The sequence below is a fragment of the Branchiostoma lanceolatum genome, chromosome 1, assembly GCF_035083965.1.
Source record: "Branchiostoma lanceolatum isolate klBraLanc5 chromosome 1, klBraLanc5.hap2, whole genome shotgun sequence".
Taxonomy (NCBI): Eukaryota; Metazoa; Chordata; class Leptocardii; order Amphioxiformes; family Branchiostomatidae; genus Branchiostoma; species Branchiostoma lanceolatum.
In genome coordinates, this window is record NC_089722.1 from 2,484,547 (window position 1) to 2,501,234 (window position 16,688).

At 41.8% G+C, this 16,688-nt stretch overlaps 1 protein-coding gene across 1 annotated transcript; it reads right to left on the bottom strand.

Annotated features, from left to right (window-relative positions):
* Nucleotides 1-35: 35 nt before the first annotated feature.
* LOC136429447 (von Willebrand factor A domain-containing protein 7-like) lies at nucleotides 36-14,231 on the bottom strand. The gene is made up of 17 exons (XM_066419280.1): nucleotides 13,849-14,231; nucleotides 12,406-12,600; nucleotides 11,929-12,068; nucleotides 10,873-10,988; nucleotides 10,361-10,536; nucleotides 9,500-9,689; nucleotides 8,706-8,935; nucleotides 8,120-8,228; nucleotides 7,859-7,938; nucleotides 7,391-7,523; nucleotides 6,644-6,886; nucleotides 5,989-6,196; nucleotides 5,383-5,589; nucleotides 4,433-4,592; nucleotides 3,862-3,981; nucleotides 1,777-1,907; nucleotides 36-1,122 (listed from the first exon to the last, which is right to left on the bottom strand). The coding sequence occupies exons 1-17, from the start codon at nucleotides 14,164-14,166 to the stop codon at nucleotides 663-665; spliced, it is 3,216 nt and encodes a 1,071-aa protein (XP_066275377.1). The 5' UTR covers nucleotides 14,167-14,231; the 3' UTR covers nucleotides 36-662.
* Nucleotides 14,232-16,688: the final 2,457 nt, after the last annotated feature.

The following is a 16,688-nucleotide window of genomic DNA, read 5'->3' on the forward strand; positions in this document are numbered from 1 at the left end:
ATGTACATATGACAGGAAAAAGAACTGTTGTATAATGATGTTTGAAACAGGCTGTTGAGCTTTTTATTGTTTAATACTTCACTCTATTATGTATAGTTACACAAGTCAACAAACAAACATGTGCGTGTGAAAGTGGTAGTTTTGTCAAACGTTAGAGATGTTGTGGTAAATGCTTTTACTTCTAATGCTGAATTGTAGCATTATATTTAAACAAAAAGAAAGATAGTGTAACAAGAAGCTGCAAACGATGTACATTTAAAGTCTTAATATATTGATTAATATATAATGCTTTAAAGATCTTATACATGAGATAATATCAACTCCTATCCAAAGCTGTCCTGGACCTTTTTTTTGACATGTTGTAGCTAATCTGTAGATAACCTGCTAATTAAGGAATTGAGTCTCATCTTCACTATCGTAAATGTTGAAAATTCACTAGTTTTAGAATATATACTAAGGTTTAAAAGCTAGTAGATTGTAGTTTTCAGTCCTATAGATGCCTATTTTTTCTGTGACAATGTGTCCTGAATACATATTTTCCTGTGTCACAATAAAGTGCAATCAAGAAGGCATTAAATCACATTAAATTACATTACATTACACAACGAGAAACCAAGGTTGTCTATGTTTTGCTGATATTTCGACTCACACACAGGCAAAGGTTAGACTCTCTTGTGACCCTTGACCTTGACCTTTTTCTCCACCTGGCGGCTCTCGGTCACCACCGTCTTGTGGACCTCCACCCTGGTCTCGTGCGTTTCCGTCTTCTTCATGACGACATTTCCGCTTCCGCTCGTCGTCACTTCCTGTTTCCGGGCGAACCTGTACCAAAACCGGCGCCCTTGGTCGCCGTCTCTTATCGCTACCTCGGTCTTATCCTTCTTCTTTTCTTCCTTGTCGGGCTTCTCCGGGCGTTTGGCTACCTGTGAGTCTGTTTGGTCGTCTTTCTGCCTCCTCCGTATACAGCAACAGTAGACAATGATGAAGACGATGATGATCACAGCGAGTAGAACGCCTATGACGATGCCCGCTATTGCCCCTCCCGACAGCCCTTGCGGTGGAGTCAGGTCCACAGTGCAGATTTCGTAGTTGCCCACTCGGTCACTAACTGCAAATTCAACTCTAGAATAAAAGAACAGATCATTAAGGATTTATAAATGAAATGAAATGTAATGTGCCTCGGCAATTCAGCTTAATAGCTGCTATGAGATCACTGATGAATAAACCAGTCTTATTATTATAAAATCTAAGTGCAAATGTATTGAAATTTTGGAAAATATATGTTTTGTGACTAAAATGGATGTCGTATATTCTTGATGTCGGGCAGTCGTGCCAGTCAAACAATCTTTCAGTACAATATTACTGTACTACGGGATGGCCGTTAATGCGATAATGTCGTAAAATCATTAGTTTTGAGCTGGTGCCTGTACAGAAATAATTGTATTTCGTCTGTATATCCGGGCTATACAGACATTGTAAAGTATGACTTGTTCTCTCTATTCGGCGAGATCAAGAACACATATATCTTTTGATGTATAGGTGAAACGTCGCAAGGTATGGTATTTTTCTGTAAACTTTTGTATATGCCCTAAATACCGGAGAAACGATACGGGGCTTTAGCCGAGTTAATTGAATTCGCCCAACAGGTTTTACGTCACTGCATGTGCAAACCTAGGGCCATCATGTAGCCACGCATTATGTAATGAGAATAGCCACGACGCAGATTCCACGACCTAAATAATGAACGTAGCTGAGTAATGATAAATAATAGCTTACTTGGGGTTGCAGCAAGTTGCAGTGTAGTTCGCGATGATGGTGGTGTCCGACAGACCTGGGGCGAACTGTTCGACTGTCCAGGTGTAGTTAGTGGCGAAGGTGCGGGGGTTAATGGACTGTAGACCGTATCCCTAGTAAAAACAAGCAAACAAAACATAACCAATGACGAAAATTACTTTGTACTAAATCGTAAATGTCTGTCACATGACGTCATCAATTAATATCGTGGTGTCGTCTGCAAGCTTTGTGAACGTACGACCTTTTAATTGCGTAGAAAACTACTACACGATAGAACATGCGTTAGCTAGAAATATCACCGTTGCATACAGTTCGGCAATATCTTTTTTCTCTAAAATCTTAACTGTAACTGTGATATATAACATTATATTCGAAAAAATCTTTGTATCTGTATCTGTATAGCCGGTATAACCGCCCTTCGGCGTCACACACCAGCTTCGCAGGCACGCGGCGCGGGGGCAGCTGGTTATCTTACACTGAACGGTCTTTCACACCTAACTTTTGCACATCTGACTGCAACAGTTCTTTAAAGCTATTTAGTGAGGGTGTTTCTACAGTATTTGATCGCAACGAGTTCCATTTTACTATGATTCTCGGGAAATACGAATTTTTGAACACATCAATCCTTGGTTAATAACTCTGGTACTTAAAGGCATGTGGAGTGCCAACAAGTAGAGGCAAGCATGTTGAAATTTCACTACAGCAGTTTATGGACACAAATGGAAGTAAAATGTTTTTGTTTTAACCTTGAGCATGGTCAATATTAGCGGCAGAAGGTGGCCTGGAAATGGACATTCAATTGTAAGCAGACCTCGCATAACCTAACGGGGGCCGCCCGAACCTCGCACGCGCTCGAACATCGCACGGATTTTTTACTGATCTTATTTTGCATAAGTACGCCGTGTTTGTGTCCAATGACTATGCTGATAAGGAAGGTAAATAACCAAAGTTCATGCACATAATTGTCATTTACATTCAAAACATATGTGTACATATTCATTTCTTGTTTTGTCGAAAAGTAGTATTTTGACAATAATGATGGCAACGCTGAGTAGAGGGTCACTGCGTAGCTAGACGGCCCGGCACCTAAATATACGACCTGTGCCAAGCAGATACATAAGTCACACAGCTATCATACACATAAGAAAAATAATTTCATAAAACACTAAAAATTTGGGTCTTTAAGTGTTTGTTGAGAAGAAAACCGACCAAAGAAAAACAACGTAAACATTGCTGTCGTCTGACGACGTTGTTTTCCCGCCATTTTTTTGGACCGCGATGGTGGCGGGACGATTCAACGCACAGCTTTGTTACGCTCTAACATGTGATTGGTACCGTCTATGAAAAGGAAACTGAATACAGAGATGGCGAAGATGTTTCCCAATAAGTAGACGGAGTATTGTTGATGTAAGCGGTGTCGTTTTTTCGTAATGATTTCGTAAGTCGGGCCGCATTCAATACGTACGTCGGGCCGCGTAGTAGCCTATTTCCCGTGGGAACATGAGCTGGGATGCGCTAGATATAGCCCTTCTCACATGACGTTAGAAGTGCACACAGTCAAAATTTTCCGGTCAAAAGAAAGCTAGAATATAGCAGACTTCAAGCCTTATTTACATTTCCCTAACTTCATCACCAACTTCCGAAGAGAGCAAAATTACCAAAGCGTACTAAGTTAGGCACACTATCTGGCGTAGCACTAAACCAGAAGGTACATTCGTGAAAATGTCTCACAGCGTCTTCCGCATGTAACGCGGAGCATGAAGGGCCCATGAACAGTATGAATACATTTCTTGTCCAAGTATGGTCTTTAGATGAATGTGTTCAAAATTCATTCATTAAAACCTGACCACTCTCTGGCAACCAGCAATGGAGCGCCGTGAGTTCCAGCGCGTAAAAAAACGTCCGATGGTTGGGCACCCCCCGTTACATACAGCAGCTGTGTGAGGATGCGGGCTGCAATTTAGAAGAACTACCGGGAGCAATGGAGGACAGGAAGGACTGGAGGAGGAGGGTGATGTTCATCCGTGACACTCTTACGACAAGATGATGAAAAGTGGTCTAGCTTACCTCGTCTCTGTACGCTGTTGTAACGGAGAAAGTCCTGCCGTTACAGGAGGACTTATCTGTGTCCTTGCAGTTTCCGTACAGCGCTGTCACTGCGCAAGTCGGGGGGACGCTGTCTTGGTCCTTGTGTGAAGAAGAAAGTTAGTGATAACATTTTTCTTTAAAATTGTAGAATCGGCCTGTTCTACATTATGTTTATCTGCTGAAATATAAAATGAATATGAAAGAAAACGTCTAGTGATTGAGGCAAAAATCAGAACTCAGAAGATTTTTTTTCTCATCTTCGTTCAATTCTAATTCTAAGCTGCTGCATGGACCAAACGTTTTGTTTTTTTCTTATTCCGAATTATATCCCTTGATATTTCACAAATTTATCATCTACTTGAAAAAAGAAAATGTCATATGCCCTTTTTAGCCAATATCGGTATTACAAAAGCAATTGATCGCTTCCATTGACATACAATTAAGATGGACATTTTAATTCTAGTCATTCAAAAAATCAAAAAAGGAACGACGGGACAGATTCTCAACTATATCATTTTGAGCAAAAGTTTGCCGGATAAATGTTACACACCGGTGGGCTGACGGTGACGCGGAACACCAGGAAGTTGTAGGATCCTCCCGATGTCGTCTGTGCCGTCAACGTCACCGTTGTTGTCGTGCCGAAAGCGACGCCAGACGGCGCCCTAAGCCTCACGGTCACGGTAGTTGTCTCATCCCGGGCGAGCGTCACGCTAAAAAAAAGGATGATAATGAAGTGCATAGACGTATGATCGCATTGCTTTGCTCTCTATCAATGTTGTAATGTTAATTAATCTCTGTCATTACATTTATAGTATTAAATGACGTCATTACACTTTTTAAGTATCAAACTGACGCCATGACAATATTCAGCTTGTTAAAACACCTTACCTCAAGGCTCAAGTGTTAATGTTAAAAATGGGCCAGCCTTGAAGTGCTCCAAATGACCTTTGCCCTTTGAAACTGCAAACTCGTGTATGTCATGCAAATGCATAGAAATGACGTGGTACCAGCAAATTCATGCACGACCTCCGAACAAAAAAGGCAGCGCCATACAGTCGGAAGCCAATGGATTATTAGATGTTATGATACGTTACACTGTCAGCTCTTAAAATCACAATCATATAACCATTGTAAGCAACCTCATACCCAGGCGTTGTGTTCAGGTCTGAGTATATTAAATAGAAGTTAAAATCAATTGACTAAAAGCAGTATCCGCTTGTCTAGGAGGGTACTTTATGCAGCGCGACAGACGGGTTTGGCCATGATAAACATTCAGTTGAAACCAGTGCACCCCTATGTACAGCAGCAGACCAGTGCAAAAACGTCGAAAACTCGAGAGTGAATTGCGTACCGGCCAAGGAACTTAAAATGTGACTAGACCACAATACATCACTCGTATCGTGTTTGCGCACTCGTATTAGGTTTTTGAAACAAAATATTTATGGGAAAACACATCCCAAAAGCGACACATGTCGGTAGGGCATCAAAACTTGGTCTCACCTTGTAGGATCAACTCTTCTGACAAAACCCTTGTCGTCGGTAGCGACGATCGCGAAGGTTCCTTGCGAACCGGAGTTGGACAGGGTGAAGGGGAAGTCCACCGTGCCTCCCGGTAGCAGACGGCTGATCACGGGGTCGACCGAACCCTGCAGCTGACTGGTCGATGTCTCCACTACGCTTGTGATCAACCGTTGGAATGTACTGGACCTGAAAAGACCAATGCATATACGTGTTTGCCTATACAGACTGTATATACTGTGATTAAAATATCCTGTCGTAGTTTGGACGAGGTACTGTATATCATTGAAAGATATTCACAATTAAGATATTAAAGAATATGATTTTCATTAAAAAACTTTGGCTCTACACTCTATTAGAGATTAAACGGGTCAATGTCAGTAAAATACTGCGGGGATTTACTAACGTTAGCATATATTCAGGGCCGATGTATTTCGACTAAAACAACTATTAGTTAATATAGTGATGAAATTTTGGCTATTAGGAAACTTTAAATAATATAATCATACTCATCTTTTTGTTTCAAGTTATTGAGGTAAAGTACAATTAGGAAAATGATTGAAATTTCATTTTCTTTGAATAACTCACCCCGAGTCTTTTCCTTCCAGTCTACACCGAAAGGGCACTGTCGGGAGTGCCGATGACGTGGCGAAGTACTCCGTGAGCGGCTCGTTCTCCTGCAGTGTGAGGGTCTGAAGGACTCTCCCGTCCAACGCCACCAGAGACAGGGCCGTGACGTCAGACACCTGGGTTGGGTCGGAGCCAATCAGGTTCACCCGGATAGTAGCCTCCTCACCTGGAAAAGAGCATTATGACTATGAGCTTCTATGAGAAAAACAGGCATTGGCTATTTGGATCGTTGTAGGCTTGCACACACAGATACACACACATATAACAAAGCCTACACACAGCGATAGGAATATTATCACATGTTATCACGGCTTGGTAAGAACTTTAAAACAGTGTAAAGTCTGTCAAAAGTCTATCGTTAAAATGTGCGTTGCACTAATGATATATGCCGTTTTATGTTTTCAGTATACATATACATGTATTGTATGGCATATTGGAATAGATCCAAGATTAGGTCCCTAAGGAAGCATATTTCGAAGTTAGCAAATGTTCCAGCACATCTAGACACAGAACCGTTCAAAAGCTAGGGGTTTTAAACGTTGACCTTGGATCACAACGTAGAACGACATGCATACGCACACAGACATGTGAGGTGGCTTATTGTGAGATATACCTGCCACAGGGCGTCCTTCAATCTCCTTGACCCCGAAGTGGTCGGTGTCCGTCACCATCTTCACGAAGGAGTACACGAAGTCTACCGTACTCTGGGCAGACACGCGGAGGTCATAGGTCGCCGATGACGTCACTGAAATCCGCCATTCGCCTGCCGTGACGTCACGGATGCGCACCACGAGGACCTTGTTCAGTTGGATCTCAATGGTGACGGGCCCGTCGGGTCCTATCTCTAACTGATCACCTGTTAGAAATGCATGAAACATTTACATTGAAATAAGTACTAGAAACCGATAAAATCACAATGAGAGCAAAATATTTATGGAATTTGATGGCAAAAGGCAAGAAAATTATACCTGTGTACACTTTTAATCTATTTTGCTTTGGGACTTCTGCTAATGTACTCAGTTTCATGGCTATTGAATGACGCATAGCCTTTATCAATTCTAATCTGGTTTTGTAGAGGCAATAGCAAGGGCACTTCAGTCTTCGTCTAAAGCAAAAGGACGTACTTTGTCCATGCGTTATGCAATAATCACACATTACGTTAAGAAAAAGACAGATTTCTTTCTCAAAGTGATTTTCAGTGATGCGATGACGGACTTGGCCGAGTTCAAAGATCTACTACAACCTAAAAGTATATCGTCACAAAAAAGTATATTTTTGTCAGGACACAAACAACTGAGAACCCCCCCCCCCCGAGTGTTGTCGTTAACCTATAGTACGACTGACGCGACTTCATTCGTACCTGCAGGGTTGAAGACCTCTAGAGTCGCCCCGACAGCTGTGACCTGCACCACCAGGTCACTCATGGAGGAGTCCACGGGGATGGTGTGGGCACGGACCGAGGACTGCACGCTCTGCATCGTCAGTAGGTTCACCTACATCATGAAGAAAAGAACCCAGAAAATAGTTCATTTCTATCAACATTCAATAAATTGTATTATTGCAGCATGTTACGCTTGATTAAACCAGAATTGATGTAATTCAACGCCATGACATATCGATGCGTCTTTATGTGAGTGCGTTTCCTTTGTCTTCGTCTGAAGTTAGGTACAAGTCATGATTTCGAAAAACTAAATGCAAACAAAAGAAAACGAATAAAGCACTAAAGGCGTGAAGGATGTTTGCACGTAATGTCAGAGATATACTGTTGTTAGTTGAACGGGGGTTGGGGAGTGGCTATAACTGTGAAGATGTATGTATAACAACCTACCTCTGCTGACGTCACCACAAGGTCCACCAATCGAGTCGTTTGGAAAACTTCGTCTTTGGCGATCTCCAGCACTTGACCGCCTGAAAAAAGTTTAGTGAGGGAAAAATTTGATTTCATGTAGTTGTAAAAAAAGGAAATGTGTTATATATCAACAAGGTTTGAACAAATATGAATTGTAAACGCTAGTACAACATGACATCTCTACAGTCTGATATAACTGAGATCATTTTGTTCCTCCTTTGAAGTTGTCGGAGACCTAACCTGTAGCCTGGGCGATGTATATGTACGTATCCCTGTTCCCCACTTCTCTCTTACTCCGCGGAACACTTCTGCGTCTGCGCGTGATCGTGCCAGAGATGAGGAACGTAATCTATGACGCATGTATGGGAGGAATAAAGACATTGAACGTTAGTGTTCTTTTATTAATTTCTGTAAAAAGATTTCAAGAATAGGACAGGAATTAAATATATTTTTGTAAATGGAAGTCATTAATGTCCTTCCCAATTACAAGGAGGGTGCATTTATATGAGGGCGCCCATCTCTGTTTCAAAAGCCCTTCGGCCACACAACTTTGTGAGATCACTACAGTAGGGGGATAGTATACTTCAAGTGTTGTGTGTTTAACTATCATATTCTTTTCTATGCTAAGCATAGAATTAAGTATCTACCGTTTTTAAGATTTAGATATAACTCGGCCGGGGAACGAACTCACGACTAAGCGAATTGCAAACTGACAATCTACCAATTTGTCCATTGCATCGGACAGTGGTCGTTGAAAATATTGAGTATGAAATGAAAATCTCTTGGACAATAACTACATAAGGGAACGCCATTGTGTAAACAGTACCTTTATGTTCTTCTGATTGGCCAGTGAGACCACGGTGTCTCGCAGCTCGGCGTCCTTTGCCGGGGCGTCCGTGAAGACGAAGACGGTGGAGGCGGGCAGACTCTCCACCAGCGCGAGCCGGATGGCGCTCAGGGAGAACTCGGGCTCGTCTCCGCCCCCCAGCGCACGGAGCTGGTCAATCTCCTGCTTAAATATGTCCGCCTCATTTGTCGCCAGGGCGGGGCCGAAGTCTATGATATACACAAGGATAATGTATCATTGTTTGTTGGTGTTGTTGTCTTGATATAATGCCGACTTACTTTGCACGAGCAGATGCGAGGTTTTAAAGTCTAGTTCATATAGGTGTTGCTATTTCTTTTAGTTATCCCAGGGACAACATTTTTCGGACCCGAACAGAATCAATACTGTTAGGCGCATGAAACATTGAAATAGCAGGTATAGAATTGGACCGCACATCAATAAAATGTTTCAAAATAGTAGTCCGTCAATTAACATGACAAGAGAGTATCGAAAGTGGGAAACATGTTGTGTGGTAACTTTGAGCTGAGCATACTTGCAGAACCGACACTAGTGTGGTAGCCTAGATGGTTGTTGTCAACTGATTTTAGGCTACCAAACTACTAATCTGGCGATACCAGGATTTGCCCTTTAATTCCTATTGCAATGCTTGTGCTTTCTTTCGTGAAATCTATGCATCTTGTTTTTTTTCACTTTTGCAGTAGAGATGGGGTCTCCAGAGGATGTCACCCTTAGGAAGTACTTGCTATACAAATATCTTCAGAAGAATGTCATACCTGGGTCGTTAAAAGGCACGAGGACGTAGTTGGACGGTTCTGTGGGTGATCCCACCCTGCTGTCTATGATCTCGTAGGCGCGCTGCTTGGAGGCGGCGATGTCGTCAGCCATGCTGCCCGTGGTGTCGATCACGAAGCACAGCGTGCTGCCGGTGTTCAGGTTCAGGAAATTAGCGAACTGAGCGTCGCCCTGTAAACGGAGGAACGTCATGACTGTGAAATTGGTGTTGTTACCAAATTGCCCCGTCTAACTTTTGCACCCATAAATCTATGTCGTTCATAGTGCATTTGGAAGCAGTAGTAAACAAAGCAAGGTGAAAAGCAATGACGGCCCGACTCAGTGCTTACTAAAAAGCGGCGAGGATGATGATGAAGATTTCCAAGCTATAAAAATATGTTTAAAGTTGCAAGTAATTTGAAGCAACGTCAGTAGTCATTATTAATAGTAGTGTTGCTCGAAAGTAACTATATGGAGGGTTTTTTTCTGTTGAGTAGCTTATAAGAAAGCCATAAAAACAACTTAGTTCATATCAAGTGATGTGGTATGACAGCTATGACAACTACGAATTGAGGACTAAGTTCATAGTTGACCTACTCGTTGATACATATAAACTTAGCAAAAGAGGAAATGTATTTTATTTTCTAAACAGTTAGCTGAGCATGTTCGTCTTGCTTTCTCGTACCTTTGACTTCGTCTCCAAGCACATCTACACGGTGCAAAATCGAATATTATGAAGCTAGCCAGAAAAGCCCCAGTCAGCTAGTCTAAGAGAAGGTCCAGTCAGGCACCATCTCTTGCTGCCTTGAGCTTTTCTGGTTAGCTTATACGATTTTGTTCCGTGTAGATCTGCTTGTGCGTACCTTCGCCTGCCTGATCATATTGAGGAAGTTCCTGCTGGCCTGGACAGCCAGCTGCGCTGCCCGGTAGTGGTACCTGGAGTGGGGTGACAGGATCGACCATTCCGAGTCCTTGTTGATGCCGCCTTTAGGGGCGATGTCCTGGGTCCCGTCCAGACGTCCGCCATGACTGCATTTTACTGAAATAAGATATATTATTTATGAATACATGAAAAATCCTTGGCAGCTGCTAATTATATCCGTAAAAGCGGCTCATGATCAACCGTGCCGAAAGAAGAAGAAGAAGCCGCCTTACTGTTATGACTTCGAAAGTTTTAACAGTGTATCAGTGACGTAAAGACTACAAGCAGGACTTAAGTTGTTGATGGCTAATTATCTGCATAACGTCTGAAAAGTTGACTTAACAGCGTGTTTATCCATGCGCAATGAATGATCAAACATGATTTACATTTCTGTTCCTAAATCTTCAATATCATAATGCTTTAAAAACAGACACAAAACTATTTTTTTCCTACCATTTTCCGGTTTGGGTACGTCATTTCCGTCCACGTCCGTCTGACCTCCGTAGTAACCGCTGGTTAGGAGACCCTGCTGGTTAACGGAGTCTATAATGTTCCCTTCGCACTGATACCTGTGTAGAAATGAACGGTCAATGTCATTGGATATCAAATTTCATTCAGTACAACCTGAAGTTTGATAATCTTTCTGCATCAAGCATTGAGAGGTAGATCCAGCCATTAAACTTCGGGAAAAGGTAAGGGAAGGCAACCTAATAATACATCATCAAGGGAAAACTGCTGCAGTGCTGTGGGTTTTACAGCATTCTATCCCTATCCCTTTTAAACCAAGAAAGTTCATTAATGGAGTTATGGTCACTTTAAAGGACTGAAAGCCGTTTTTAGTTTCTCTGGTTATGCTGCTGCTATATAATTTTGGTCTTAACATAGTTGGAGGTCCCCACGATTGGTGCATTGAACATAGCTAGTTTGATTGAATGAATTTTGGCTAATTAAGATTTCTAATGTACAATGGCGTCTGGGTAGCTAAAAATAGATATTTGGGAAGCAGTCTTGTTCCCAATAGTGCCATCTGTACGTTTTGGTTTGCCATCTGTATCTGTATAGCCGGTATAACCGCCCTTCGGCGTAACACACCAGCTTCGCAGGCACGCGGCGCGGGAGCAGCTGGTTATATCACACTGAACGGCTTGTCACACCTAACTTTTGCACATCTGACTGCAATCGTTCTTTGAAGCTATTTAGTGAACATGTTTCTACAGCATCTGATGACAACGAGTTCCATTCTACTATAATGGTTCTCGGGAAATACGAATTTTTGAACATATCAATCCTTGGTTGATAACTCTGGTACTTAAAGACATGACTATTTCTTGTCCTTTTCTGAGCTGGTATGAGATAATTATCAGTCGGTACATCCACAAGTCTATTAGTCATTTTGTACATCATGCAAAGCCTGGATAATTTTCTTCTGTCTTCAAGTGACTTCCACTATAGATCTGTTTTCATTTTAGTGACACTAGTGCCCCTTCCATGACAGAAGAGACAACTTACCAAAGCAAAGACTTTGAGCAGTCGACACACGTTTGCGTCTGTGGGTCTGCTACTGGACCAATGTCTGCCCCCGGGACGGCCAGGTTCAGGTTCGGACCGGTATTTCCCATCTCAACCCAGTTGGAGTGCGAGTAGAAATCCTTAAAAAAAACAAGATTTTTGCGAGGGCGTCAAAACACCAGGAAATGTTTTAAAAACAAATGTAAATCAGGCCGAAGAAAATAATTGTTGTGATTCCGATCACCATTTTAGCAGTTTGATTATGAAGGTATACGTAGTACAATTAAACGAAATATTCTATTGCAACAGAAATAAAGATAAAGCGTGCCTGAAAAAACACCAAAAAGGGTAGAGTCGGCAAGTCCTTGCTAGAGTAAGCCAGGTAAACGTTAACAAAACATTTTTTCTATGCCCAGATTATGTAATTCTGACTGACAATACCATCAGTCTAATCATAGTTTAAGGGACGCAGCCTACCTGTAAGGTGTGAAACAGCTGCCCCGTCAGTTCCCGTGCAGCCTCGTACTCGCCCTCTTCAATGGCGGTCAGGACCCCAGTGCGCAGGTCCAACAGCCTCGCATTGGCGTCCACGAACTTCTCCGCGTCAAAGTGGGCAGACGGCAGGTGCCCCGTGACGTCACTCAAGTCCACTCCACCATTGGCTATCTCAATCTGTAAAAGTATGTAACACATTGACTCATTAACCTGTTGACAAAATACTTACAAAGAATAAGACAATGAATTATGTTTACTCCAATTTTTACCCGGCAGTGCTTTTCAAAGTGTGAATAACAGAATAGTATTTACGAGTACCATTAGTGGACAAGGACACTGGAAAAATACTTGTAAAAACCGCTGTTGCAACAAAAAAAGAAGATTTTTAAACAGCCGGGGGGGAATTTAAGCAGGGTTTACAGCAAGCATCCCAGGACGCTGAGCTTTTTGACCAGTTGCATCACTGTTCTTGGTTAAACAGAACAAAGAACAGAACAGAGAAGCAAGTAAGCGAGCATGACAGTTCACCCGCCAGTTGTACGAATAACAAGTGTACAGGTTGCGCGGTACGTGTTTTTCCTATCAGCTCTGCCCCGACAAGTAAGCTTTTTTTTGTATGTTGAATTGAAGAAGTGGATACCTTTTGACACTGCCCCCATTTCAATGTTATGATCACTATAGACACTTACTGTAATTTACAAACACCCGCCCCTGCCTACGCACAAAACGAACAACTGATAATACAACCGGGCACTCGAAAGGATATAAGGCGTACGGGAGACGTGTAAACAATTTGAAGGACACATGCACAGAATGAGATTCTGGCGAAATATTTGAGTAACACCTAATATACTGGTTATGGAGTTCTGTAAAATTTAGTACATACGTTTTAAGGTAATTATAAGGAAGTCGGACCATTTTTAAAATGCAATACCAACGTTAAACACAAGTTTATTGTACTACCTGCCTGGAGATTTTTCGATAAGCTCCAGCCTTTGTGACGTGTTGGTATGCACATGACAAGCAATACCTTAAAGAGGTCATGTTAGGGTCAGATTGAGTTCGAAGCATTGTTTGTCTACCCTAGACAAACATTTGTGTGAAAAATTGATCGGAGTTATCCCTTCCCTTTTAAAGTGCTTCACATTTGAGTTTAAACCTAAGATATGCCTGCAATGACATTGTCAATCTAAGATGATTGTTAACTGACTTCGTGTCAGCCAACATTTACTCTAGCCTTAAGGATATAAGTTACAAAATTTATAGGGGTGTCTGGGAATTTACAAAGATTGAAATAAACATTGAGAAGTATACTTTACTGTTTTAGAGAGTGCATGTATTGTTTTCTGAAATCTATGTCATATTCTCTTTGCAGCCTAATTGTTAACGGCCTTCGCGCCAAAGTTACATGTACGTACTACCAACCTGAATAGCTGCCTGGTAAAACCTTGCTGCGGAGACTACTCTTCCAAAACACGACATGAAGATCTTGGAAATCTCCTGAAAGATCTCGCTAGGTCGGACGGTGGCCAGGGACCCGAGGTCGCAGTCGGGCAGGTCGCGGAGGAAGTCCGCCGCGGCGTCCAGCACTGCCCGGCGGGTGATGGCGCCGTGGGACCAGTTGTCGTCGCCGTCATCATCCGTTGGGTTCAGGCTGAATCCAACCAGCGGTATGAAAGAGTTTACTGCTGTTACCCATAGTAGTAGACCTAACAGCAACAGGTGTGCTCTGAAGAACCACATGGTGAAAAAATAATCCCCGGACACAAACTGCCCGCTGGAGTCACTTGAAGAACTGACCACGCAGTGTTTATGGTGGGTCCGCCTTTTTCACCGGAGAACACAGGAATACACCGCGATGCAACGGAATGCCCATAAAGGAGGGTGAAATCTACCGGAATACACTATGCTTTGATGAGTAAACCTCACAGGTTGCTGTAATTTGGCATGAAATAATGTATTTATGGAACAAGAAATCACTAGGAAATACTGATGGTGATCGGTATTCCGTTCTTTATGTGTATTCCGGTGTATTCCGTTGTATTCCGGTAAAAAGGTGAACCCTGAATGGGTGACTGTTTATGGTCGGTCTTCTGTTGACCAAATGGGCGCGGCAGGTGTCCCTGCTTGTTTTATTTACGAGGGTGAAAGCGTCACACCTGTCATGTAGTCAAGGGATACCGTACTTCTTATGATCTAGTTCGATAAGACACAAATTAAGGCCAAGGAAAAACTTCGTGTTACCGTTTACCCTACTGACCATAACAAAACCTACCGATCCTAAATTTGGGACGACCACTGGTAAGGGACATACTTTTTTGCGCTTAAAAAATATTGGCTAGTCTTGTAAATTTTCCTACAGACTTTCATACTTTTAACAGATCAATAATTTGAGCTGTTGATGTAAGTATCGGCAGTAAACTTTGTCCTGTTTATCGAATGATATATTGTGCTTGTATAATGTACGTTTATATATGAACGGACTTTACCAATCAAGTTTAAGGCCTGGTAGAATAAAATTGATTCATTTGCTTTCAATCATTGAAGTAAGACTTCGCTCTTCTTACCTTTGCTCTTGATTGCCAGTGCGTGGGTTGGTAGCGTGTCCATATATTTACGCATTCAATCTTTTAAATATTTGGTTAAGGGCATGAACATTTGGACAAAGTATGTGGATACGTAGGCAGTGACGTCTTACGTATAAACCACGGGACGTGTTTTCTTAGCCGTTGAAATATATTTACATTGTCATACACACACTTGCTAACCGCATATCCAAAGTCTAAAACTTTGTCGATTGATTGACTGATCATGATTCTAATCACTTTCAAATAAACTCATGGCATAAGGTAATAAACGACACACTCTTAAAGTTCTTAAAAGATCAACAGTTTCCTCAGCGTATACATATCCCACTTTACCGTTACTATGCTCTACATGGTATGCGGTAGGTCAATGATTACGATGTTTATTGTGTCCCCTTTATCCGTTAGGCGATAACCCTGTACATTGAGTGGTATGATACATAGTTACATTTCACAGTGGTGAAAAAATAGTAGTATAAAGCGGTCTAAATCGCCTTCGCTAAAGGCCTATTTATGTATTAACAACACAAAAGTATCGTATGGCAGAAGTATTTTCTCTCGTTTGCGTGATTGTTTTTACAAATAGATTTTACATTAAATCAAAAACTCATTACAAGAAACAACTAAAGAACACATATCTTCTTGTACATCGTTCTTTGAGTTTGAAAATTGCCTGGTTAGTTCTTGACTCTCAAAACATTTCAGTTAAGAACAGGGGTTTATTTGTGACCGGTTCAGAGGTCGAAGCGGGTCAGTTCGAGTGTAAACTAACCTGTTGATAACATTGTTTGCCGCTCCTGTCTGGACGTGATGAATTGTCGCAGGTAAAAACATTTAGCCATTCGGCGTGTTCAAAAGTAAACAGTTAATGCGCAGCACCGCCTTTGTGACTGACAGCACGCTGACGTATTTAAGCACGATACAAAGTGGGCTTTATTGAGAGGAGTGCGTCAATGTTGGTCAGGAAAATCTCCAAGCAGATGTAATGGCCTGGCGTATTCTCACAGTGTTTTCCGTGTATACTCGCAGTGTACAAATAAAGCATTCTTGTATCGTGCTCTAGACGACTTGCCTCAAGCCTGCATACAAGGCTGTTTCTTGCTACGTGATAATCAACATCAAGTCTTGTGACAAGAGAACTCCAATACGAGATCTGCATTTATCGGGTTGATAAAGGGACAGCGTTCGTCTCGAAAGCTCCCCAAAGTAGCAACTTTTTTTGTGTGTGATGTTTGAATATTTGTCAAAATACCCGCCTTCTCTTGTGCAGTGCCTGTTAGAATGTATGAAAGCGGATGCGACTCGTTACTCGAAAAGGTTTACAAACGTGTAAAAATAGCAATCTTAAAAACACTGAATGCGAATCGCCAATCAATAGTTTACTAATTCACATAAAGTTGACAACAGTGAGCAACAAACACAATTCGTATGTCAGAGTTTGAGAAACCCGTCTACTCGTATGGAATGACAGTATCACAGATATTGTCATTGAATTTCCCACTTAGGTCAAAGTATAAGCAAAAAGAGAGAAGATATTCACGATATTGTAACTTTCTGTACTGTTCTATATAGTGCATACATCAAACTCTCTATGTTTTCTATTTTTTCATTAATATAAAAACGTTGAAACTTAATAACGTTAATTACCGTCAAAATACTATTACTAGGTACTAGGTGCGT